Source organism: Simochromis diagramma, unplaced genomic scaffold (genome assembly GCF_900408965.1).
Source record: "Simochromis diagramma unplaced genomic scaffold, fSimDia1.1 OVJJ01000422.1, whole genome shotgun sequence".
Classification (NCBI taxonomy): domain Eukaryota; kingdom Metazoa; phylum Chordata; class Actinopteri; order Cichliformes; family Cichlidae; genus Simochromis; species Simochromis diagramma.
This window is the reverse complement of record NW_024387252.1, coordinates 26,037-52,536: the sequence shown is the minus strand read 5'-3', so window position 1 is coordinate 52,536 and position 26,500 is coordinate 26,037. Positions and strand designations below refer to the sequence as shown.

General features: G+C 41.6%; 1 protein-coding gene across 1 annotated transcript in view; it reads left to right on the top strand.

Annotated features, from left to right (window-relative positions):
* Positions 1–25,974, top strand: part of LOC120715188 (vascular endothelial growth factor receptor 1-like) — a 66,962-nt gene extending 40,988 nt beyond the window's left edge. The window contains exons 5-6 of the mRNA XM_040002048.1: positions 25,143–25,499; positions 25,719–25,974. Coding sequence (XP_039857982.1) covers positions 25,143–25,499; positions 25,719–25,906 — 545 coding nt within the window. The 3' untranslated portion in view covers positions 25,907–25,974. The remainder of the gene's footprint in view (positions 1–25,142; positions 25,500–25,718) is intronic.
* The last annotated feature ends 526 nt before the right edge of the window (positions 25,975–26,500 follow it).

Genomic DNA, 26,500 nt, shown 5'->3' with positions numbered 1-26,500 from the left:
TCGTGATGTCGCTCTGATGTTGTTCAGTTTGTCTTGTACAACATTTTTCTGAAGTCTCATATAAAGACGTCGTTTCTCTGTTTTCTTAACAAAGTGGATTTTCTACAACAGTTTCAATGATAAGAAACAAAATGAATGACATTAGTTATGGAGCCTTTGTAACATATTCAGAGAATATGCTCCTGATGAGGTGGTGGATGGTCTCCTGATGGACCTCCTCTCAGACCTGGACTGAAGCATCTGCCAACTCCTGGACAGTCTGTGGTGCAGTTGGTGGACGGAGCGAGACATGACGTCCCAGATGTGCTGGGTTGATTCAGGTCTGGGGAACAGCTGGACCAGTCCACAGCATCAAGGCCTTCGTCCTGCAGGAAATGCTGACACACTGCAGCCACATGAGGTTCAGCATTGTCTTGCATTAGGAGGAAACCAGAGCTGCCCGCAGCAACATATGATTTCACAGGGGGGTCTGAGGATTTCATCTCAGTACCTAATGGCAGTCAGGCTACCTCTGATGAACACATGGAGGGCTGTGCAGGCTGTCCACCCCATACCATAACTGACCCACTGCCAAACCATCATGCTGGAGGATGTTGGAGGCAGCAGAAGGTTCTCCACGCTGTGTCCAGACTCTGTCACGTCTGTCACATGTGCTCAGTGTGATTCTGCTTTCATTGCCAGTGGCAAAGTTGCCATCTCGGTGTTCTCTGGCAAATGCCAAACGTCCTGCACGGTGCTGGGCTGTAAACACAACCTCCACCTGTGGACGTCGGGCCCTCATGCCACCCTCATGGAGTCTGTTTGTAACCATTTGAGCAGACACGTGTACATTTGTGGCCTGCTGGAGGTCATTTTGCTCTGGCAGTGCTCTTCCTGTTCCTCCTTCCACAAAGGTGGAGGTAGCAGTCCTGCTGCTGGGTTGTTGCCCTCCTACGGCCTTCTGATGTACCGGCCTGTCTCCTGGTAGCACCTCCATGCTCTGGACACTACACTGACACACAGCAAACCTTCCTGCCACAGCTCACATTGATGTGATCCTGGATGAGCTGCACTACCTGAGCCACTTGTGTGGATTGTGGACTTTGTCTCAATCTATCACTAGAGTGAAATCACAGCCAGCATTGAAAAGTGACCAAAAGATGAGCCAGAAAGCATCAGCACAGAGAAGGTCTGTGGTCACCACCTGCAGAAACACTCCTTTATTGGGATGTCTTGCTAATAATTCCCACCTGTTGTCTAATCCAACAGTGTGTGGCATTGATTGTCAATCAGTGTTGCTTCCTAAGTGGACAGTTTGATTTCACAGAAGTGTGATTGGCTTGGAGTTACATTGTGTTGTGTAAGTTTTCCCTTTGTTTTTGGAGCAGTGCATTTATTCGGTGTACTATTGTATTTATGTATTATCATCCTTTTCTATCCTTACTAGGGCTGTGCGATATGACCAAAATCTCATATCCCGATATAAAACATCTATCGTCCGATAACGATATAAATCACAAAAATGTAACATTTTCTGTAAATTCTGTGAATCTCGGGCAGCTCGACTTGCTTGAAGTGTTTCCAGCTGCACGTCGTGTACCTGGAGTCGAGTGTTTTAACCGATGAAACGATACATTTTTAGACATAAGTTGTAGCTGTTTTGCTTCTCATCCGTAAACACTGCATACTCTTTCACGTGATTCAGTTTATTTTGAAAAGTCTCAACAGGATCTTGAGCTTTATTGTGAAAGGTTTATGTGGAACATAAACAAGCGGACACACAATGGTTTTACAGTTGTTGTTGCTAACGACAACGCATAAAAACAGGCGCTTGTCCGTCCGTAGTGTGGTTATATTAAATATAAGAGAAAGAGAGAACTTTAATTAATATAGCCACTACAGCGACCGTCAAAACCATGAAAAAATATTGACGTAAACAGTTTATTTTGCGACACCACGAAACAAACGATAGCGTAAACTGAAACAATAGACGTTTTTATATCGTCATCTGATGTACATCGTTATATCGAACAGCCCTCATCCTTACTCTCTCTATTCAAGCACAATACTGTTGAACTTATTCTCAGTTTATCTTCTGTATAGTTGTAAACATGTATATTTGAATTTGTTATATTTTCATGTCATTTTACAGTGTTTTTCACCTTTGAAGGAGGACGATGTTTTGTCCCACTGTTACCCGAGTGTGTATTGTTTGGTTGACAATAAAACTCGACTAAAGCAACAGAATACTGGTAATATTCAGTAATATACAGTAATGTAGTACTAGGTTTGCTAGTACTACATTACTGTATATTACACACACACACGCACACACACACGCACGCACACACACACACACACACACACACACACACACACACACACACACACACACACACACACACACACACACACACACTCTTCATCAGCAGCAGTCTCTTTGATGTTGATACATTTATCCATAACTGTGTGAAAACAGCACATGTGGAGGTGCAGGGAGGGAAACTCCAGGTTAACTGAGTGAGTTTTATCAACTCATATCAGCTTCATATGACAGAATATCCTGATTACCAATGTTAGCGTCAACTAATCTGAATAACAGAAATATACCCTGGGTATAATAAACTTTCTCTGTAGTGCAGGACCAGATCAGTCAAAGTACAAGAATTCAAACAAACACAGAGATTCTACTTACAGAGCAGACACAGCACAGATGTTTCCAACATCGTCCTTCTCACTCATTTCAGCTTTTTCTCATTTCTGTCTCTGACACCAAGTAAAGTCGCCCTCTTCCTCCTTCCTGATGGTACAAAGAGAGTCGAGGTCAGATACATTAGAAATATATACAACTATTAACACACTGTAATGGTTATTTTCTTCTAACACGTGGTATGAACGCCCTGTTACTTAAAGTTGCTACAAAAACACACAGATAGTTTTTTAAAGAATATTTCCAAGATGGACGTCTGATCGACATCAGTGTCCATTTGATGAACCTCTTCAGCATCACCTGCGTACCCCTGTTAGACTTGTTACGACTCATCGAGCGATGTCACCGACCAGCCAATCGGTGACATCAGTTTACTACCTGCTCAGATCTCTTGGAAACCCGGCCGAGCAGGTACTAAAGAAATACCTGGTACCAGGTACTGATGACCATTCACACTCACATTCACACCTCTGGGCGATTCAGAATCACCAGTGAACTTAACCCCACTGACTGCAAGTCTGTGGACTGTGGGAGGAAGCTGGAGTATCTGAAGAGAACCCACACAAACACAAGGAGAACATGCAAACCCCCCACAGAGACTCCCCGACCAGGTGGTGGATGCAAAGCCTGGGTGTCACCATGTGGCCCTCTTAAAAATGTATTTAGGTACTTTAAATATACACAACATGTAAACTATAAATAATAATAAATGAAAGTTATAACGCTACTTATGTCAGCTGTAACTCGTCTGGACTCTAATTTTACAGTTTTGATTTTATTATTGAGTGTCGGTGCACTTATGTTAACGACAGTGAATCCTTAAGCTGTCATCATCGATTTTCACCTGTCAGCCTCATTCTGTCCTTTCTGAAAGTCTTCAACAACTCAATTATGATGTGACTGAAAACACAATGAAGACAAAATATTAGGTATAAAATAACTGACTGTGGAAAATTTATTCTGTTTTATCAACATATATAAACACATTTAAGGATCTGACTGCAATGTTTAAAAAACAAACAAAAAACAACAAAAACAAATGAACAGTAATTAATAAATAAATAATAAATAATTATAATAAATAATTATAATATATATAATATATAATATATATATAATTATAATAAATAAATGAATTAATATAACAAACATACAGTCTTTTAGAAAGTAGAGCTGATCAATGCATTTATGGATTATAGGAGTTTTTACAAAACTGATCATTTAAACAGAAGTCATTTCCAATGTTTCTATTTATTTTTATGTGTATTGTCTTTACTTATATTGGTAAGTAGAGTTCAGTGAACATGATTTATTACGATTTATATATAAAATTTAGAAATTAGCTGTTTTGCAAAGTATCTTAAATCCTGCGTTATTTGACACGTTTCACATATTATACACCAACAAGTCATTTACAGCAATGTAAATACGGCCAATCATTTTAATGCGGAAACCAGGAAACCTGTTTAGGGCACAACCGTATTTGGCACCGTTACCGTCCCGAGCGAACGTCTTCACGGCGACAAGATGGGTACCGGTGTTCGTACGTCGCTCTTCGGGATTCTTCTCCTCTGTTATTTCGCGTTTGCATCAACAGGTGAGTATGTAACTCTTAGATTGCTGATGAATTGATTTGCCGTTATTGGCATATTAAACACACGCAACCGGGACGTAAACGTGATTAGCGAAGCTCGCCGGTTACCGGGCTTCGAGCGCAAGTTAGCTCGCTAGTTGCGAAGTAGAAGCGGCTCTGTGTGGTGTGAGTTTTCTGTGTGTTTTGCTTAGTCTTAGTATTTGTGTGCAGTTTAAGTGATCACTGTTAGAGCCACCGAGACTTGCTGAACATCGTTTTTCGGCTAAAACCTCACATAACAGAAAACATTCACTTGGCTCAAAGCACGGCTACCTGCCGAGCTAGCGACGGCAAAGCGACACGTCAAGTTAGCATAGCGGTACAAATCAGAGTAGCGGGCAAAAGCGGACTGGTCCCGGATTACTTTCACGTCATAACAGGGGTTTTTAATCCGGGAAACCTGAAGTCGGTACTAATATAATGCTATTAGCATGTGCAGTGCTCTGCTACGGGAGAAAGTTAAGAATAAAAAAGCTCGAAACAGGCGTTTCGACACGGTGTCGCACTTCCGTAGCGCGCGCTATGCTAGCGATCAGCGAAGGAGGAGAAGCGCTACCGCGAGTGTTAATGTTCGCGGCGGGTAACAGGTCGGCTGGCTTCACCCCAGCGCACAAATCACAGCTCACTTGACCGCGTTATCTCAGGAGAACAACCAAGCCACTAAAGAAGTACTAAAACTCGAGGAGACGCACAACTGGAGCACTGTTTGCGGATTATTTAACCATCAGAGCCTGGTTAAGGAACAGTCATTTTTTGTCTCGCATCAAGTACCTGCTGAGAACATCACTGTAGTGAAGTTTATCTGAGTTTTCCCCATCCAGAAACTGGATGACAGCGAAGGTCAGGGATAAAAGAAAATAGGTCCTGTTGATATTTGGGCTTCGTTCCGCCTGTTCCAATAAGAAGTCATCCCTCGCTTGAGAATGCACTCAAACTTTAACATTTCCGCAGCAATTTGCTGAAACAACCTCTGAACCAACAACAAGGCTGTAAGACTTCCTAAAACTATAACTTCTTTTTCTAGGAGGTTCCACTTTATGGTAATGTAACGACATCCAACTGTAACTTTGTCACCAAATTAAAACATCACTACTTGACTAGCTGGTTGTAAAGAAAGCGGAGTAACCTGGATCCTGACCAGTGCGCGCTCCCGACGCTGGGGAACGCTCCGTCGGTGATAAATGGCACAACGCTCAACCAGAGCAGCAGCCATGTTTCAGCGCTACAACCAGACGTGAAACACGACCTTCTTGTGAATCTACGTGTCTGTGTTCTACTTACCCCGACATGCAGAGGCTCGAAAAACATACTAGCAGCTCCTCTGTGCCTGATCCCACACGTCAGCAAACATGAAGACGGTGAAAGCTGCTGATAAGCTTCGTTTTTGTCGACGTCACGATTAAAAACAGGCTCTAATATCCAAAGTTAAGCCCACGTCGATTTCGAGTAAAGGGCATCCTTGTTCAAAGCTTCTAGCAAAGCTGTTTTCCACCGTCCACGAACGATAACACAAACGTTAATAACACAAACAGCTTCTCTTCTCACGGAGAGAAACCGTGTAGCGAGCTCACAAAGACTGCTGCGGAAGCGCGTTCCCTGTGTGCCTGCAGAGCGAGCCGATGACCGATAGGGGGCAGTGTACAGTATGGTACATACTACAGCGCGCCTCCGGTTGGCACGGAGTCGTGGGCCTGATGTCTGAACTGGGAGCTCATTGCATCATTTAGTCAGCCCCGTCACCTGCATCTATCTGACATTGATTTCTCAGAGGGAGCAGTGTAGTAGATGAAGAGCTGATGGTGAAATCAGGAGCAAAAACTGACGAATGTTGGTTGAATTGAATGTTGGCCTGGTCAACACAAGTTCAATTCAATTTTATTTATATAGTGCGAAGTCAAAGGAGCTTGGAAAGAAAAGCGTCTGGACTTCTTTAAGTTGCTTGAAGACGTTTCACCTCTCATCCGAGAAGCTTCTTCAGTTCTAAGGTCAAATGGTGGGGAGTCCCAGATTTAAACTCAAGTGACTTAAAGAAGTCCCAGACGCTTTTCTTTGCAAGCTCCTTTGACTACGATGACCTGGATGACTGAGAACCTTCACAGACATATATAGCACGAAATCAAAACAGCAGTCACCTCAAGGTGCTTTATACTCTAAGGTAGACCCTACAACAATACATGTCCAGGAAGTTCATGTCGTGTTCACAAAGGTGATGATTATGTGAACAGAGATTTAGCCACAACCTGCTCAGTGGCTTCATGTCTACAACCCCACAAAGTCTTACAGCAGTAAGGATGCACCCGTGTCATCCATGTGATCTGCGTGCTCAGAGCCTGGCTCTACAATCACCTGGACACAGAGAAACTTTGATGTAGCTGTTTGATGAGCTAAAGTCCACAATATTAAGATTATGTGTATACTTTACTTTAACGATCCCTGTGGGGAAATTACTCTTTCTGCATTTGACCTGTTCACTCAGTGAAGCAGTGGGCAGCCACTGAGCAGGCGCCCGGGGAGCAGTGTGTAGGAACGGTACCTTGCTCAGACATACTTCAGGGTAGCCGTTCAGTGGACTTGAACCCCCGACTTTCTGATCATGGGGCGACCACTCTGACTGACAGCCTACACAGACATAAACTTATTATCATAATTTCATTCTGTGGTCACCAGAAAAACAACCTGAAATAATAACCTGAAAAACATTGCATATTTCTGAGCATAAGAACAAAAACAACAAATATGCAGCTGTTCAAAGGTGTTTGCAAAAATATTATTTGTCTTAAGTCCTTTCAAATTGTGTTTTTGTTTGATTTCTAACACTGGGAGCTAAACACAAGTTGTTCTGTTTGCACTGAGATATGTTTAGACTTTGTTCTTTATCAAGAATTTATCGCTTTGTTGTTCGTCTGAATTCTGTGATTCCTTAACAGATTTTAACAGGTCTATGGTCACGTTTGTGTGATTCAACCAGCATAAACCAGAGAGCAGTTGTGTCTGTTCCCCACTCCGATTGGCTGATGTTGAAGTGACTGTTTCCTCTCTGCTCTGTTGTTACAGATCACTCTGGACAGACCATTATTCTGCACTGTCGAGCTCCAAACAACAACTTCACACTTGTACAGTGGAGCAGAGATGATCTGGAGCCAGAACATGTTGCTGTTTACAAGGGTGGACAGTTCCTTCCAGATCACCAGCATCCATCTTTTAAGAACCGGGTGGATCTGCAGGACAGACAGATGAAGGATGGAGATGTGTCTTTGATTCTGAATAATGCGACGAGTGCTGATAGTGGAAAATACGAGTGTCGTGTGTTCAACAGAGGAACTGTGCGCAGGAAGAGAGCCCTGTCAAAGATTCCCCCCATCAGCATCATCCACCTGAGTGTTGTTGATCCTCCAGGTGAGTGAGTAGAGTTGAGTGTGTGTGTGATCAGAAGTGAAGCTGCTTCCTGGTTGTTGATGTTTGTTTCTAAAGATGTTGTTGATGAGACTTTGTAGAACGCAGCTGGTCTGAGTGATGTGATCAGAGTGCAGTAGATAATGTCTGACAGCAGTTTGAAGAGGAAATGGATTCTGTTCTGTTCTTCACTCATAACCTACCTGACAGCTGACACCTCACACCTGTTTCTCACCTGCAGGTCAGACAGGAGGAGACACAGAGGATGGAGGGAAGGAGGCAGGAGGGAATGAGTTGTCTTGGGAGTTGTTAGCGAGGGTGGCAAGAGGGATGGAGATGTATGCCAGGGTGGCTAGAGGGATGGAGTGGTTGGCAAGGGTGGCTAGAGGGATGGAGTTGTTAGTGTTGGAGACAAGATGGATGGAGTGGTTGGCGGGGGTGGCTAGAGGGATGGAGTGGTTGGCAGGGGTGGCTAGAGGGATGGAGTGGTTGGCGGGGGTGGCTAGAGGGATGGAGTGGTTGGCGTGGGTGGCTAGAGGGATAGAGGTTTTGGCGGTGTTGGCTACAGGGATGGATTGGTTGGCGAGGGTGGCTATAAGGATGGAGTTGTTGGCAGTGGAGACTAGAGGGATGGAGTGGTTGGCGGGGGTGGCTAGAGGGATGGAGTGGTTGGCGGGGGTGGCTAGAGGGATGGAGTGGTTGGCGGGGGTGACTAGAGGGATGGGGTGGTTGTCATGGGTGGCTAGAGGGATAGAGCTTTTGGCGGTGTTGGCTACAGGGATGGATTGGTTGGCGAGGGTGGCTATAAGGATGGAGTTGTTGGCAGTGGAGACTAGAGGGATGGAGTGGTTGGCGAGGGTGGCTAGAGGGATGGAGTGGTTGGAAGAAGTGGCTAGAGGGATGGAGTGGTTCAATTCAATTCAATTCAATTCAATTTTATTTGTATAGTGCCAAATCACAACAAAAGTCGCCTCAAGGTGCTTTATTATTGTACAGTAGATCGTACAATAATGAATACAGAGAAAAAAAAGAGAGTTGGGGACGGTGGTGGCTAAAGTGATGGAGTTGCTTTGGGAGTTGGTGGAGGTGGTGTTTGACCTTTTGGAGTTGGTGTTTTGATCTACAGAAAGCTTAAACCACAGAAGCAGGGTTCATACCAGCTTCCATTAGAACTTGAGTCTGTTTTAAATGTTTCAGTTTTTTTCCAGCTGATCTGAGTTTTAATCATGAAACCTAAACGCCTATTAATTAATTTTAAGTTGTTTACAAATTGTCCAAAGAAGAAGTTGTACCTTTAGCTCCTCATTGTCTGTCCAGTCTGTGCTGAACTGCGCCCTCCGCTTAGCCTTGTCAGGGTCACGGGGGGCGCTGGAGCCTATCCCAGCTGTCTTAGGGCAAGAGACTGGGTACACTCTGGACAGGTCACCAGTCTGTCGCGGGTCTAACACAGAGACAGAAAACCACTCGCACTAAAACCAATTAACCTAACTCTGTGGAAAGAAGCCCGAGGACTCGGGAGAACCTGCAAACTCCACACAGAAAGACCCCGACCTGATGGTGTCATCAGAGCCTTCCTGCTATGAGACAACAGTGCTACCCATCATGCTCCACACGTCTTAACTCTGTTACAGCACACTGTTTTTAATATATTTATTTCGTAAGATTTTAAGAGGGATGATTATTTATTTTGTTTGATTATTTATTTTGTAAAAGTGAATTTTTCATCAGAATCTTTCTGAATTGTTGACTCGGTTCAGTTTGTAGGAGTTTGTGGTTTTAATGTTTCTACTGTAAAGATAAAGTGCCTTTTGATATGACTGTTGTTGTTTCCTGAATAAAACTGAAGCTGGAATCAAAGTGATCCATGTTTTGTTCTTCATGTTTGTTTTTGTTTTTCTTGCAGTTTTCAGACAATTTTACTACAAATATTATTTTACCAATAAATATTAAGAATACATAATGACTCCCATAAACTGTGACAGAGTTTATAAACACAACAGCTGCTATAAATGTTGTAAAACACGATTATGTTTTAATTGGTTAACCTGGTCCTTTATGACCACAGAGAGAAAGAACAAAGGATTTACCAAGTGCACTGAAACGTAAACACTGAAACCTCATCCAGATGTTTCACACATCACATAAAACTAATTTGGATGTTTTCTTTTCCACTTAAGTGACAAAAACATACTTTAATGCATGTTTGCTCTGAACGGCTCCCAGATCTACAGGATGTTAATTCTCCTGAGTTAACATCCTGTAGATTTGGGACCAGTTCCCTTTTTCCATGGATGCAGTGCTGGTGACCAAACTAGAACTGGTTCTGTGTTCCCATCAGGAAAAGTTGGTTCTGCTGAGAACAGGAAACTGAGGCTGTGATTCACACAGGCTCACCAAAGTCTGACAACAGCAGACTGGAGAAACATTTCCAGGTCTGATGAGTTCCGATTTGTGCTGTGACGGTCACATGGATCCATCCTGCCTCGTATCAGAGCATCAATTAAACACCACAGCGTGTTGCTGCTGACTGCATCCATCCCTTTATGAACACACTGTAAACATCCTCTGATTGCACTCCATGTCACAAAGCTCAAATCATCTCCACCTGGTTTCTTGACCATGACGATGAGTTCACTGTACTCAGGTCGCCTCCACGTCTGACATATTTGGTGGCCTGAAACAGGCAGAGTCCATAATTACAGAGAATCCAACGATGACTTTCATACCAGCTTTGATGGAAGCTGCGTCTCCTGTCCCCCATTAATGTGACTGGAAATGTCCTCAAACTGGGCAGCACTGGTGGATCATCTTTGTACGTCTGATAAGAGATGAATGCAGAGCAAACATGAGGCTGTAACTGAGGACAATAACTGATCAAATTCAAATTTTATTTGTCACGTACACAGTCATACACAGTACAATATGTAGTGAAATGCTTGGACAACTGCTTGTGACCAAAAGAAAACAAAAAAGGAAAGACTATGAATAAGATAGGAAATAAATATGAAAAATTAAAAAGGGTAAATTTAACTAGGAAGGAATAAAATATAAATTAAGGTTAAAAATGAAATAACTGTACAACACAAATTAGAATGAAGGGTAAATTTAACTGGGAAAGAATAAGATAAAATATATAAATTAAAGTTGAAAATAAAATAACTGTACAACAAAATACACAATATAGAACTATATAAGAATGTATGAAGAAATATAAATAAATAAATACACAATAACAGCATTATTATTCTGTCATTATTGTTCATTACTGTCAGTTACAATGACTGTATGAATTGTAATGACACGACACTCACAGACACACAGGTCTGTTCAACATCACAAACCGCTGGTTGTCCCTCTTCCTCTCCCTCACAGCTCGTCTTCCTCCTCACTCTCAGGACTGTCCCTCTCTGCATCCTCTCCAACTAACTCCTCTGTCTCTCTGTCATCCTGCTCCTCAGCTCCTCCTCATCTCCATCCTCTCTCTCTACATCGTTCTCCACTGGCCCCTGTCTAAAGCCACCTATGCACTGGGGGGGGTTATGTTCAGGGATTTATGATGTTTGTAGTAAAAGAAGAGCAGCTGAACCTTTCTTCTTTGTTTTTCTTCTCTTTGACGATGATTCGTCCATCACTGACGTCTTCTTTTCTCACTGCTGAGCAAACTGCAGCTGATCGCTCTCTGCACATGAAACACACAAAGATAAATAAAGCAGTGCAGGTTTTTGCAGGTAGAACAGCTGTTAGCAGTGCTGCCACACGTGTGATATAAAGAAGAGTCGTAGCATCACAAACATCTTTCTTAGAAACTGGCAGCAGTTTTCAGCAGCTCACATTTTACTACAAGGTCCAAAACCAAGACTCTTTCTAACGTTACACACACACTACAATCAGCACTGTGGTGAGAAATGAGCTTCACACATCAGTCCTGTGGAGCTCAGGGTCAATGTTGTAGCTGAGATTCATTTACATGATGTTTGGATTCATTCACTGAATTCTACTTTTACTCCACCTGTTTGCTGTCTGGTATAAACACACTATAAACAACATGTTGTGAAGACACTATGGCAGGATAGCTCGTGAAACATCTGCTCACATCTGGTTGAATTCAGTTGTGTACATCCACAAAGAGCAGCAGGTCAGCTGATCACAGCCTGGACACTGAAAACCTGAAGCTCACGTTAGAAACGACTCTGATTATTTTCCTGTGCTGAGCCACTACAAACACTTTGAATGTTCCCCACCTGCTGAATCCACTTTAACCCTGACTGTACAAATAGAACATCTTTGTTTCCTCTGCTCATGTTCTACTTCACTGATTCAAACTGAGGATCTATATTAGAATGAACATTTAGACTGAAAGAGTTCATCAGAAATCCAGAAATGTGTGTGTTGGACCAAAAATTAATTCCTGATGTTTCTGTGTTTTTCTCTAATATGTTTATAAAGTTTATATAGTTAAACAGACTGTAGTGAACAGGATTTATGAATGAGTTATAAATAAAATAAAGAAATGAGCTGCTGTTGAAGTATCTTGATGACACTGTGTAATTGTACCACAATGTAATGAATTCAGTCCTTTGTGGTGACTTAAATATCCTCATACAACTATGATGTTATATTTCTTCAAACTTCTTGGCCACATCTCATTTTAAAAGGACATTTTAATATTAATGACACTTTTACCCATATATATATGTATATATATATATATATATATATATATATATATATATATATATATATATATATATATCAATCAAATATAACTGATCTATTCTAGTGACAGAAATATTCTTTCTTGCTCAAAATAAGTGGATATCGTTCATGAGAGATATAGACCTATTTAAACAAATCTCTTTTAAATTCCCGCGATGATATCTGGCACATTCCGAAAATTACGTATTAGCAACTGATAGGCTGAAGGGTTGGGCGGTCCCCGCCAAAGTTCATTTATATGAAGGGTTTTAAGGATTTTAACAGCAGGTTGCACTGTAGACCAGTTCCGGCTTTGGCAACAGTTTTCCAGTCAAATTTTCAGAACTTTTCCCGCGAACTTTAAAAACACTCTGATCTGCGCACCCACAGAAGTACAAGTAATGGACCTGACATCAGCCTGCTGCTCTGTGATTTTCACCTGCCTTCTCTCGGCTGTCTGTTCAAGTGAGTTAAACTGATTTTTGTTTTTACACTGTAACTACAACACTCATAACACACTGCGATCCACTGTAACTACACACTCATAACACACTGAGGTGGCAGAGATGGATCAGGGTGCTTGTGTTATGATCGGAAGGTCGGGGCTTCACCGACCGTGAGGTATCCCTGAGTAAGGTACCGTCTGTACACACTGCTCCCGGGGCGCTGGACTGTTGGCTGCTCGCTGCTTCACTGACTGAATGTGTTAAATGCAGCGGACTCATTTCCTACTGGACTAACAGCAGCCTGCTGTCACTGTGAGCAGGACACAAATGTGTGAAACAAACTCCACATCTGTGCTGATGTTCGCTCAGTGTTGTACTTACTCTGAAAAGTCCCGCACAGGGGGGGTTGACGTCAGAGAGGGGGGGCGGGGTTTTCCGGAACCTTCTAAAGCAGAGCAGAGGCCCGGTCCTCTCCCGGTCCTACTTCTTCTAAGTCGTCTGGATATCCTCGTTAAACTTTCTAACAATGCAGAGTTTTCGCTCGGAAGTTGTTTCTACCATCTCTTTAAGGGCTGAGGTAAAACGAAACTTTATAAACTAGAAAATCCGTCAGAAGAAGGAGCGAGTAAACGCAACGCTGTCACAAACGAGCCCGAGGTTTTCCTGCTAGTCTTAAAAAAGGGTTGTACTTCCTGTCCCAGTGAGCAGGAGGAAACTGTCTGAATCGCTTCACATTTACATGGAAATGATCATTAATGCTGAAGCCGTGTGGGTATCAGTCACGGACCGGCCTCCCCTCGTGTGTTTTTCTATTAAGATCAGGATCATTGCCCGAAAAATGATGATGTTACCGATCAGATTCTTTCATGGTGGATCAAAATCTGATCTTCTCTGTGTTCATAATTTCATCCATTCAGACAAGATCAACAACACTGACTGACACGCAACTCCAAAAACTAACAGAGCCTCCATCGTGTTTCACAGATGGCTTCAAAAATGTACAGTTTTGATTCATCATTTAAACCTTTAACCTCTCTAATCTGTGTCGTTTCTTCTTTCAGACCAGGAAATAATTACAGCTGAGTCTGGTCAGAAGAATGTCACTCTGACATGTCGAGCTTCAAACGACAACAACATCTTAGCTGTAAAGTGGAGCAGAGTTGACCAGAAGGAGGGATATGTCTTTTTGTACCAGGATGGGCACGTTATTCCAGATTATCAGGATTCATCTTTTAAGAACCGGGTGGATCTGCAGGGAAGACATAAGAAGGATGGAGACGTGTCTCTGATTCTGAAGGATGTCACAACTGCAGATGCTGGAACATACAAGTGTCATGTTGCCCAAAAATCAGGGGAACCTATGAGCCTCATCACCACCATAAACCTGAGTGTTGTTGTTCCTCCAGGTGAGTGAGTAGAGTTGAGTGTGTGTGTGATCAGAGGTGAAGCTGCTTCCTGCTTGTTGATGTTTGTTTCTAAAGATGTTGTTGATGAGACTTTGTAGAAAGCAGCTGGTCTGAGTGATGTGATCAGAGTGCAGTAGATAATGTCTGACAGCAGTTTGAAGAGGAAATGGATTCTGTTCTGTTCTTCACTCATCACCTACCTGACAGCTGACACCTCACACCTGTTTTCTCACCTGCAGGTCAGCCAGGAGGACACACAGAGGATGGAGGGAAGGAGGACGGAGGGAAGGAGGATGGAGGGAAGGAGGCTGGAGGGAAGAAGGAAGAAGAGAAGGAAGCAGGAGGGAAGGAGGATGGATCTGTTGGACTGAAAGTTGGACTGAAAGTTGGTCTTCCTGTTGGCGTTATTGTTGCTGCTGTTGTTGTTGTTGTTGGTGGTGTTTTAATCTACAGGAAACTTAAACCACAGAGTCAGGGTTCATACCAGCCTCCAGCTGAACAGCAGCCTGTTTAAAATGTGAAAATATTATTTTCACAAGTTATTAAATGTTATTTTTGTTTGGTGCAAACATCGACAAACAGTCCAACAGAGAAACAGAGTCAGGATTCAGGATTCGCCTCCTTGAACTCTCTCAGAGGGCTTCCAGCTGATCTGAGTCTCCTGCTGCTGTTCCAGCTTCTCAGAGCAGAGACAGACGAGGACATCCTGGATTTGTTGTTCAGCATCTTTGTGAACGATTTCATCACGTTGTGTTGAACAGTTTTAAAGATGGATTCATTCCAAAAGAAGAGTGAACTAATGTCGTACATTTCCTTCTTTTTCTTTAGTTTGCTTGAATTTCAGACGTGTCCTGTTTCTACTGTGAGTGTAGCTGTTAGCTCGTGACCTCTGCTCCTGCTGAGCTGAAGCCTCAGACTGTTTCTGTAGTTTAAATAGACGAGACATCTATAATATATATTTGTATATATTAAATTACACGGAGCTTTTATTTATTTCTGTTTATTTATACACTTTTAAAATTATTCCTGGTACAGATTTTATTGTTTTATGTTATTATTGATGAAAAAATGAGTTGGATTTTGTATACATGAATTCTCTTTTATAAAAAATATTTTCTATCCTGTATTCCAAAACGTTGGTTCTGTTCGTCTGGACGTAGCTTGTAAATGTCCTGTTTATAAGGTTGGGGAAACCTGCAGTCACTTGGATGAGTGACGAAACGTTTCTCCCACTGAAAACACCACGTCCAGGTGAACGGAGTCAACTTTGGAGATTTACTTACCTGGATGATTGAACATGCATCAAGGCCCTTTCTCACCTGTACAGTCTGTTTTTGTTCTGTAAATAAATTTTCTTAACCTGAATGTTGCTTCCTGTTGCTTCTTGAGTAAATCTGAAATGAAACTGAATAAGCTGAGCTGGAATCAGTCAAAAGTGAGATTGTGTGAAATCATCTTTGCCTCTGCTTTTAAAGTGAGTTTTTTTCCCCAACTATCGCCATCTGGTGGCCTTCAGAGAGAATGCAGGCTTCCATGTTTTATGCTGTGTCTACAATGTATCAGTGTGGTGCTATTAGTATAAGGTGGGATGTAGATTTTGTTACATTGTACCTGTGAGCACAAACTACACGCATCAATAGGCAGGTCATGTACTTACATTCATACTGTGCTACAAACCCCTCAAAGTGCTTTTAATTAACCGCACATTCATAAAGCAGCTTATTCTGGGCACTTCATCTCCCTCACATACACGACCAACCTAGAATCTTCCACTCCAGAGTAGCTGAGTGCAAACTCCACACAGAAAAAAAGAAGCCCAGCAGGATTTGAACCTAGAACCTTCTTGCTCTGACAGGACAGCAACAACCTGCACCACCTATGGCAGAAACTGAATCTGTGCCAAAGCACCATCTCTCAAAGCGCACTCTGACATCTGTATGACCTGTGCTGTTTTCTTTTTCACTCTAGGGAACCTTGGACTTTTGAGTCTTTGTCCTTCGTGGAGTTTACCTGTGCAGGTGAGTTTGATATCAAAGTCTTATTAATTTCATACGACAGCTGAGTGCTGTTGGCTGCTCACAGAGAGGACGCAGGTCTCCTGTCACCAAACCTCTGCTGTCATGTGGCAAAGCAGATGTTAGTTTTTAGATGTACTCACACACAAACAGTTTGGTGCAATTAAGTTGTGAAGACAAGATTTTTCTGTTCATAACTCAGCTGTCACCAGCAGAGGGAGGAGTCGAGGCAACAGCTGATCTAGAGAAATCTTCTCAGGGTAGCAAAATCAGTCATTTCTTTACACATGTTACAGAATGTAACATCTGCATATGTATCATATACATGGTTAAAATACATGAAATATACTTGCTGCCTACTTTATATAAAAAAAAAACTTTATTGTTTTCTTTAACACTCATAATTAAACATTTCACTTAAATAAAAAAGGTGAACTGTTTAGCTTATATGATAAATAAACATACAATGCAGAAAGCTACACAACATGAAGCGGTTCATTTACAAACACTAGTCTAACTTAAGTTTCACACTCTGTTACACAATACTAACCTGATCTGCTTCTGTTGTTATAGACTGTACGTGGTTCCCACTGGTCTGACATTTCTCTTTAACTTTACTTTTACAGCTTTCAAACTGTGCTTTACCTTCTTTGTTATCATTATTTTTTTAGCAAACTATTTTTTATTAACATTCTTTATTAACACAACTGATCTAAAAAAACAAAACAAAACATAAAAATCTACTGGGGAAAAGTTATCTTTTACTGTAAAAACCTCAGCTGTGTTTATTGGTGGTGGTAGGTATCGTCCGTGCTGCATTCACATCTTCTAGTAGATCTTCTGAGGGTACTTCATGTAGATTTGGTAACCAGCTACACTGGATCCAGGTTTCAAGCTCAGTTCCTCTCGCACTCAACGATCCTTCTTCTACTGCACTTGGGGCTTTGTACCCAATCTCGGGTGGGGGTGATGATATCTCCCCCCTGACCTGGCGTCCTGGCTCCCCCTTGCCGTAGCATTTGTGTTGTACCTCATCAATCTCTAGCTGTGCGAGCAGTTCCTTCTTTCGAATGTTGGAACACTGAGCTACTGGTTGTTTCACCATCCATGTAGATGTTGGGTATCGAAGACTCCATAGGTCCCTCATCCTGTCCATGTACCTCCTTCTGCTGGGGTTACTTGTGTAGTAGCGTTCCAACAACACCCTGTTTTCATCTCTTGCACACCAATGTCTTCTTGTCCAGTAGCCACTTCTCATCAGGGTGTCCTGGTTCAAATTTGTGAGATGCTTGTTATAGTGTCACACCAGTCCATGATTTCACTTCTCTAATCATTCCTCACATGCTCCATGATGTCCTCTTATAATAAAGCATCAGACTAAACCAAGTCTGCAACTCTTGAGGTCAAAAATGTCCTCCTGTGTCCAAACTATGCTCATAAAGCACGCTGTCACATGCTTTCAATTTTATATAAACCCTCCTACAAAGCATGAATGTTAACAGTAAATGTGCACGACAAACAAATAGAAGCACTCAGAAACCATCTAGATAACTTTTATGTCAAAGGTCATGGAACATAAAATCATTGTGCATCATCTTATAATAAAAACATTTAAAAAGTTTGCTGACTTTATGCAAAAAATAAGGTTTCAAATTCTCCTGCAGATTGAAAATCAAATCAACCTTATGCAAAAGTTCAATAAGGAAGATCTGTAGTTACACATCTGTCTGCTTTCCAGGTATTGGTGCACCATCACGCCAGGCTGCTTTTCAAAATGGTGATAATGTGACAGACATCACATCTTTTTAAGAAATCACAATAAACTGAATAAAGAGGACGAGCTGTTAAAGGAGTCCTCTGCGGTTTCTATATTCCAGCTGTGGCCACAGCTGTTTAACCTCTGCATCGTCTATCAACTGTCCTCCAGATGCATTTTAGGACCTGAGACATACTTCCAGCTTCCAGATATGTAAAGTACATCCTTACCAGAAGCTCGGGTCTCAGAAGGAAACTTACAGTCTGTTTTGTTCTACTGTAACATTAAGGGTCAAAGGTCACATGAAAACTGTCAGACGTTGGGAAAACTAATGCTGCACTGCTGCCACCTGCTGGCTGTTATCATGCAGTGACTGATGCCTCTTTCCATTTTCACACAGTGCATATATTCGGCGGCCACTTTATTAGGTATACCTTACTAGTCCCATGTTGGGCCCCTTTTTGGCTTCTGAGCCGTTTTCATTCTTCATGGCACTGATTCAGCAAGCTACTGGAAACATTCCTCAGATTCTGGTCCATATTAAAATGACTGCATCACACAGCTGCTGCAGAATTTTCAATGATGTGAATCTCTTGTTAAAACCACCTGTTGGACTGAGATCTGGTGACTGTGGAGGTCATTGGAGTATTTCAGTGAACTTGTTGTCACGTTCAAGAAGTTACATTAGTTACATGGCGCTTTATCCTGCAGGAATCAGCCTCCAGACAACACTGTGGTTATAAAGTGATGCACACAGTCAGTTAGAATACTTCAAGCAGGCTGTGGTGTTTAAACAATCCTCAGTATGGGGTCCAAAGTGTGTCATTAAAATATCCCCCACTACACCACCAGCACTCTGTTCTCCCTTCTGCAGAAGCAACAGGATCATGCTTCTGCAAAACTCCTCTGTGATCTGTGTTGTAACTCTGAACTTATCCATATGATCCTGTTTCTGATTTAATTCTCTAAAAAGTTAAATTTTCAACAGATTCTGGTTTATGTGAGTCATCTTCTTCATTTTCAGAGCAGAATGTCAGGAATATAAAAAGGTTCTCAACTTCAATGGATCCACTTCATCATGTCTGCATGCCAATCGGTAGTGATTTGACACACACGCACAATGACTGATCAATGGTCATGAGAATTTGCACAATTATGATGAAGGAACTGACCTCACAGCCCATTGTTCCTTCAGTGATTCTAGTTTCAGTCATTATGCAAATGTACTGGTTATAAGATTGGGGAAACCTGCAGTCAGCTGAGACTGAAGAAGTCACTTGGATGAGTGACGAAACGTTTCTCCCACTGAAAACACCACGTCCAGATGAACAGAATCAACTTAATTATAGAAGTTTATTTTTACAGTAGTCACAGAGCAAACATGTTGCTGCAAACACCAAAATGTCTACAAATAATTTATTACAGATTTGTAATAAGATTTGCTTCAACTTTATTTAGTCGCTGAATTTTGTTTAACCCTTTTATAATTATGGATTTTTACTGACTTTTACTGACCGACTTTACTGACTCAAGGAATTAAGCTTAAAGTTTGAATTTGAGAGGACTGTGGTGAAAAAACAAACAAACAAACAAACAAAAACAAACCATCGTTCACTGTAAAGGTCGCCAGAGTTTAAAGAACCGTCTGGATTCTGTAAATCTCACAGTTAAAGTCTGCTTGCTGTGTTTCCTGGATTTCTGAGCAAAGATGAGAAACCTGCAGTCTGTCCTCTCACTTTCATTCAGGAAGAGCAGAGCAGAGCCAGGAAGAGGAGCTGAGGAAGGCAGGAAGAAGGAGCCTGGCTGAGAACATGGACTATGTTCAGGTGTGAGCACTGCAGCTGCAGCACAACTGTGGACTCCACCCTGATGATTGTTTGAGTGAGTGAATTTTCTCTGTTTAGTTTGATATTTAAACATGTTTGAGTGATTTGTTGCCATTGATTGGCAGCTGAAAACTATGTGAAAAATGATTGCATATTTGATAGTGGATCCTTCTTTAGCCAGGTTTGTCACACAGTTTCTTCTTATTCAGCATTTAAACAGACAGATCTGTGTCTACAGTTTGAAACAACTCACATCGAAAAAAGTTTAAATGTGGAGCAGCGCTTTCAAATGAAAAGCCTCATATTTTTACATGTTTTGCATTATTCTTATGTGTTTGATCTGGGGTCAGCCGGTACTAGAAATTGTCGATATATAAAACATATGATTGAATTGAATGTATCCTCACCTAAACCTCAGACTTCTGGCATAAACATGTTATAAACATCAATACCAACTTATATTGGTACCTGATTATTACCAATACAACGGAGGCTCAGGCATGTCTGTACATGTCCGGTGGCCTGCTGTTTCCTGTCCCTGTGCGCGTGTGTCTCTGCGCGCGTGTGTTTTCTCTCTTCCTGTATGAGCATGCGGGGTTTTGCAAGAGTAGCATGATTGCAGTTTCCATGGTGAAATCAATGTTTACTTTCATGTTTATGTTTCACGTCTTTGGGCTGAAAAACACAAGACGGACATTCCCGCAGCAGCTTTCTGTCTGTGCGTGGGAGGGGGGTGAAAACAAGAACTCAATAAAAACTCCATTCAAAAAAGTAAAATTCAGATTTTTTTCAGGATTTTCGAAATGTTTTATGTAGTTTTAAAAATAAGTAAAGTGATTCAAAATCAAATTAGGGATCATATTTTTATGTTTGCAATTAAAATTTACTTACTTCTTTTGTCTTTGCAGTTTACTTTCCTTTTATCGGTTCTGCTGAGTCATTGGACGTTCCAGTAGAAACAACGGACGGAGGAATGTGAGCTATGCAGCTCTCTGATTGGTTAGAGAGAGAGCGCGTCACCAGAGTTACTTACGCTCTAGTGTCTTGTTGCGCTGCAGAGTACAGGCTGTTGTTCCTGCACGTGGCGTGTTATTCACACTTGTAAAATCTCCAGCTGTGACATATGAAGAATAAGACGTGACAGTAGAGCGACACAGAGTCTTTATCCTCACAGTGCAGCGGTGGATTCAGCCTGTTTAAGGTAACTAACAATGCTAATGCTGTCAGACAGCACCGAGCTGTTACATTCATACACAGTGTCACAGCAGTCTTTAAAATAGTGATTAAAACGCTGCCTGTAAACAAAGTGCCATCAGACAGGATGTCATCACTAAACTTTCAAACACATCAGATTAAAATGAGCTGACAGCAAATCGTTCCTTGTATTACTGCACAAGGAAAAGATTGGAGATGACAAAAATGATTTAATGGATTTTGTTTTCATTACACGTGTGCACACTTTCAATCTGAATGACGACATAAATGGTGATAGTAGTGTGTGTGTGTGTGTTAAGAAGCCATTTGTGTCTGTGTGCTAACAACTATGTGCTAACCAGATTATTTCCCATTTATAGAAACAAACAAAAGAACAACATGCATTAAATTATTCCATTGTAAGAATCTGATCCATAGTTCTCACTTTGCAAAGGCAGTCTGATTACAGCACTAATTGACATGTTATAATACGTCTTTTTACAATCTCCACCTAATCACCATCCAGCAGGAGGAGCAGTGAGTCCTGAGGCTGTGCTACCAACCAGGATTTCATCTGATCCAGGTAACTTCAGGGTCTCTGTACTGCTGGGGTAAATGACCACGGTAACTTAATCAGATTAGAGATCAACAATACTGTAGTTTAGCTTTTTCTCTCACGCTGCTGATTTTATATAAAATACACAACATATATTTTAACTTTACTTACTCAGTAAACCCTGGTAAACTTAACAAACTGAGCTTTGTGTGACTGCTTATTCTGAACAACAGTGTTGGGGTAAGATACTCTGGGTGTGCTGAACTCACTACAGACTTTACCTCAGATGTGTAACTTCTGACTCATAAACGCATGTTTCAATCTACACTGTGTTTCAAAATCCAAAGCAATTTGACCACAAGCAAAAACCATTTTACTAATGTCTACGTAATTTACACACAATTTACTTTCAGTTTCACAAGTCTGATAATTTTCTTGCTTCCTGTGAGAACAGATGTCTAAAAATATGTGACTCTATTTTTAACTGATGTGCAGAACCTTAAATGTGTGAAGAAATCACCTGAGACACAGAGATGCCCACATTTCTGCTACTGTTAGCACTTTGTGCTCTCATCTAACATGTGATATCCTGTCATATCAGGTAATTCCTTCACACATTTGCTGAACATAAACATTTTGGAGGGTAAATAAACACTATTCACTGTTAGACATACACATTTGTAAATCTTAGTTTATGTTTGTGGATCATATCAGAAGCTTTGGTAAAACAAACATCTTGTGTATTTTCAGTCGACTCAGCTTCTCTTTTAAACTATGTAACACTCATGAATTTGGGATCTGCAGGACAACCTGAGATGGATACTTGCAAATCTGTGATATTCTGCTGGATTCTGCTCGTCTGCTTTTCACCGGCTGCATATACAGGTGAGACCAGCAGGTATCACTGCTGGGAATTGAATTGCTTTCATTGTCACTTTATATATATACAATTTAAATTATTACATTCAAAATAATTATAAAGCTCATTCACACCACGTTCACATGTATCAGCAGCACATTTGGTCTGCTGATAGGAGGGACAGAGGGAAGTACTGAATAGTTGTTGCTGAGCAGTGATGTTTCATGGGATGATGACACAGCAGACTTTTCCCATAGTTACTCACACACATATTATGTGAAAATTGTAAAGACTGACCAAAAGGTAACAAAAATAGTGCCAATAATCTTAATGATGATAGAAATAAGAGACAGGTTTGTATAATAATTCAGAGGCTGTCCACCTTCATAGTAATCAGATAACGAGTCAACCATTTAAAGTGATCAGTGTTTGCCGTCCTGTAGCTGTGAGCTCGTCTCCTGGTAAAGATGACGAAGATGATGCTCAGTGTGGTGAAAGCTTTCATCAGAGCTCTGATCTCTGATCTTCGCTGATCCTGGTTTCTTCTGTGTGTAACCTGAACGAGGGACAAGTGCTGCCAACACAGCATTAATGTGTGCTGTTTAAGTTGGTATTGTTTATGACAGCATTTTATAATGACTGTAAGTGCATTTATCATTTTCCACACACTCCCAGCTCCAGCAGACTGTGAACACTAGTTGTTGATATAGATATAGATTAGATATAGATATATAGATATAAATTTGTTATTCCCAGAAGTTTGCAGCTCTAATGTGGATAAAATTCCTCTCAGGTGAAAATAGTGGACACATATTAGCATTAAGGGCGTGTCTTACATGTAATTAATCAGTTTGTATACAGGGAGTGCAGAATTATTAGGCAAGTTGTATTTTTGAGGAATAATTTTATTATTGAACAACAACCATGTTCTCAATGAACCCAAAAAACTCATTAATATCAAAGCTGAATGTTTTTGGAAGTAGCTTTTAGTTTGTTTTTAGTTTTAGCTATTTTAGGGGGATATCTGTGTGTGCAGGTGACTATTACTGTGCATAATTATTAGGCAACTTAACAAAAAACAAATATATACCCATTTCAATTATTTATTTTTACTAGTGAAACCAATATAACATCTCCACATTCACAAATATACATTTCTGACATTCAAAAACAAAACAAAAACAAATCAGCGACCAATATAGCCACCTTTCTTTGCAAGGACACTCAAAAGCCTGCCATCCATGGATTCTGTCAGTGTTTTGATCTGTTCACCATCAACATTGCGTGCAGCAGCAACCACAGCCTCCCAGACACTGTTCAGAGAGGTGTACTGTTTTCCCTCCTTGTAAATCTCACATTTGATGATGGACCACAGGTTCTCAATGGGGTTCAGATCAGGTGAACAAGGAGGCCATGTCATTAGTTTTTCTTCTTTTATACCCTTTCTTGCCAGCCACGCTGTGGAGTACTTGGACGCGTGTGATGGAGCATTGTCCTGCATGAAAATCATGTTTTTCTTGAAGGATGCAGACTTCTTCCTGTACCACTGCTTGAAGAAGGTGTCTTCCAGAAACTGGCAGTAGGACTGGGAGTTGAGCTTGACTCCATCCTCAACCCGAAAAGGCCCCACAAGCTCATCTTTGATGATACCAGCCCAAACCAGTACTCCACCTCCACCTTGCTGGCGTCTGAGTCGGACTGGAGCTCTCTGCCCTTTACCAATCCAGCCACGGGCCCATCCATCTGGCCCATCAAGACTCCCTCTCATTTCATCAGTCCATAAAACCTTAGAAAAATCAGTCTTGAGATATTTCTTGGCCCAGTCTTGACGTTTCAGCTTGTGTGTCTTGTTCAGTGGTGGTCGTCTTTCAGCCTTTCTTACCTTGGCCATGTCTCTGAGTATTGCACACCTTGTGCTTTTGGGCACTCCAGTGATGTTGCAGCTCTGAAATATGGCCAAACTGGTGGCAAGTGGCATCTTGGCAGCTGCACGCTTGACTTTTCTCAGTTCATGGGCAGTTACTTTGCGCCTTGGTTTTTCCACACACTTCTTGCAACCCTGCTGACTATTTTGAATGAAACGCTTGATTGTTCGATGATCACGCTTCAGAAGCTTTGCAATTTTGAGACTGCTGCATCCCTCTGCAAGATATCTCACTATTTTTGACTTTTCTGAGCCTGTCAAGTCCTTCTTTTGACCCATTTTGCCAAAGGAAAGGAAGTTGCCTAATAATTATGCACACCTGATATAGGGTGTTGATGTTATTAGACCACACCCCTTCTCATTACAGAGATGCACATCACCTAATATGCTTAATTGGTAGTAGGCTTTGGAGCCTATACAGCTTGGAGTAAGACAACATGCATGAAGAGGATGATGTGGACAAAATACTCATTTGCCTAATAATTCTGCACTCCCTGTAGTTATGGTAAGCAACTCTCTGCCTACACTCTTATAAATGTGATTACAGTGATTTATTTTTGGCTCTAATTAGTAAACACAGAGTGAGTCTGCTGCTTGAAAAGAGCAGTGAGGGAACTGTGGCTCAGGTTTGAGGTTCAACCATCATCAACCAGAGCACAGTGGTCTCTGATCATCTTTCTGATTGGCTGCTGTACCAGTCAACAGTTTAAACTTTGACCTTTAACCTCTCTGCGTTGTTTCCTCTTTCAGACCAGAAAACGATCACAGCTGAGTCTCGACAGAACGTCACTCTGACATGTCGAGCTCCAAACAACAACATCATTGTTGTTGTAGAGTGGAGCAGAGCTGACCTGAAGGAAGAATATGTCCTCTTGTACCGAGATGAACAGCTTGATCCTGAGGACCAGCATCCATCTTTTAAGAACCGGGTGGATCTGCAGGACAGACAGATGAAGGATGGAGACGTGTCTCTGATTCTGAAGAATGTGACGACTGCTGATAATGGAACATATGAGTGTCGTGTCTTCATGAGAGGAGCAAACCGCAGGAAGAGAGCTCATCTGAAGACTGAGCCCATCACCACCATCAGCTTAAATGTTTCTCCAGGTGAGTGGTGAAAAGAGGTGAAGCTGCTTCCTGGTTGTTGATGTTTGTTTCTAAAGATGTTGTTGATGAGACTTTGTAGAAAGCAGCTGGTCTGAGTGATGTGATCAGAGTGCAGTAGATAATGTCTGACAGCAGTTTGAAGAGGAAATGGATTCTGTTCTGTTCTTCACTCATCACCTACCTGACAGCTGACACCTCACACCTGTTTCTCACCTGCAGGTCAGACAGGAGGACACACAGAGGATGGAGGGAAGGAGGATGGAGTTGGTAGGAATCATCATGGTGGACCGGTAGTTTTTGGTTTGCTACTTGCTGTGATCATTGTTGTGGTTGCTGTTGTGATCTTTAAACAGCAGAAGAAGGCTCTTCCTCTTCATGATGAAGAAGTAAAGCAAAGAAGGAGATGATCTGAAAGCACCATGAGAGGAGAGAGAGCGAGCACATTAAAAACAATATAAAAAAGATAGATAGATAGATAGATAGATAGATAGATGAGGTTTCCTTCATGAGGAGAACAAACAGAATATAAACCAGTGTGTTTACAGTGAATGTGTCAGGTCTGAGCTGCTGTGTGGACCAGTTAGAGAGCAGCAGCTGGATTCCAGTGGTTGGACTGGTGGACGACTTCAGTGAGGAGTAGATGACATTTGGCTCTGGTAGAAACTCTGCACACACAAACACAGCAGCTGTCCTTCCCATTTCTTTCACTTTTTTTTCTTATTTTCACTCTGAAAGATGAAAAATAGGAAAGTTAAACAACAAGTGGACAGACTTTAGTTTGTATTTTGATTCAGGGACGGGGCTGAGGAAGAGCAGCAAGCAGGACTCTGACTGACTTGTTTGACTGAAAGTGAATTCATTTGTTTAATTTAATATCAGAACATGTTTGAGTTACATTTCATTACATCAGCATGGTAACAGCTCCACACCGTCTGATAAGTTTAGGTTACTCGTACTAGAGACCATATCATCCCAATTCTTCAACAGCTGGTTGACCATAG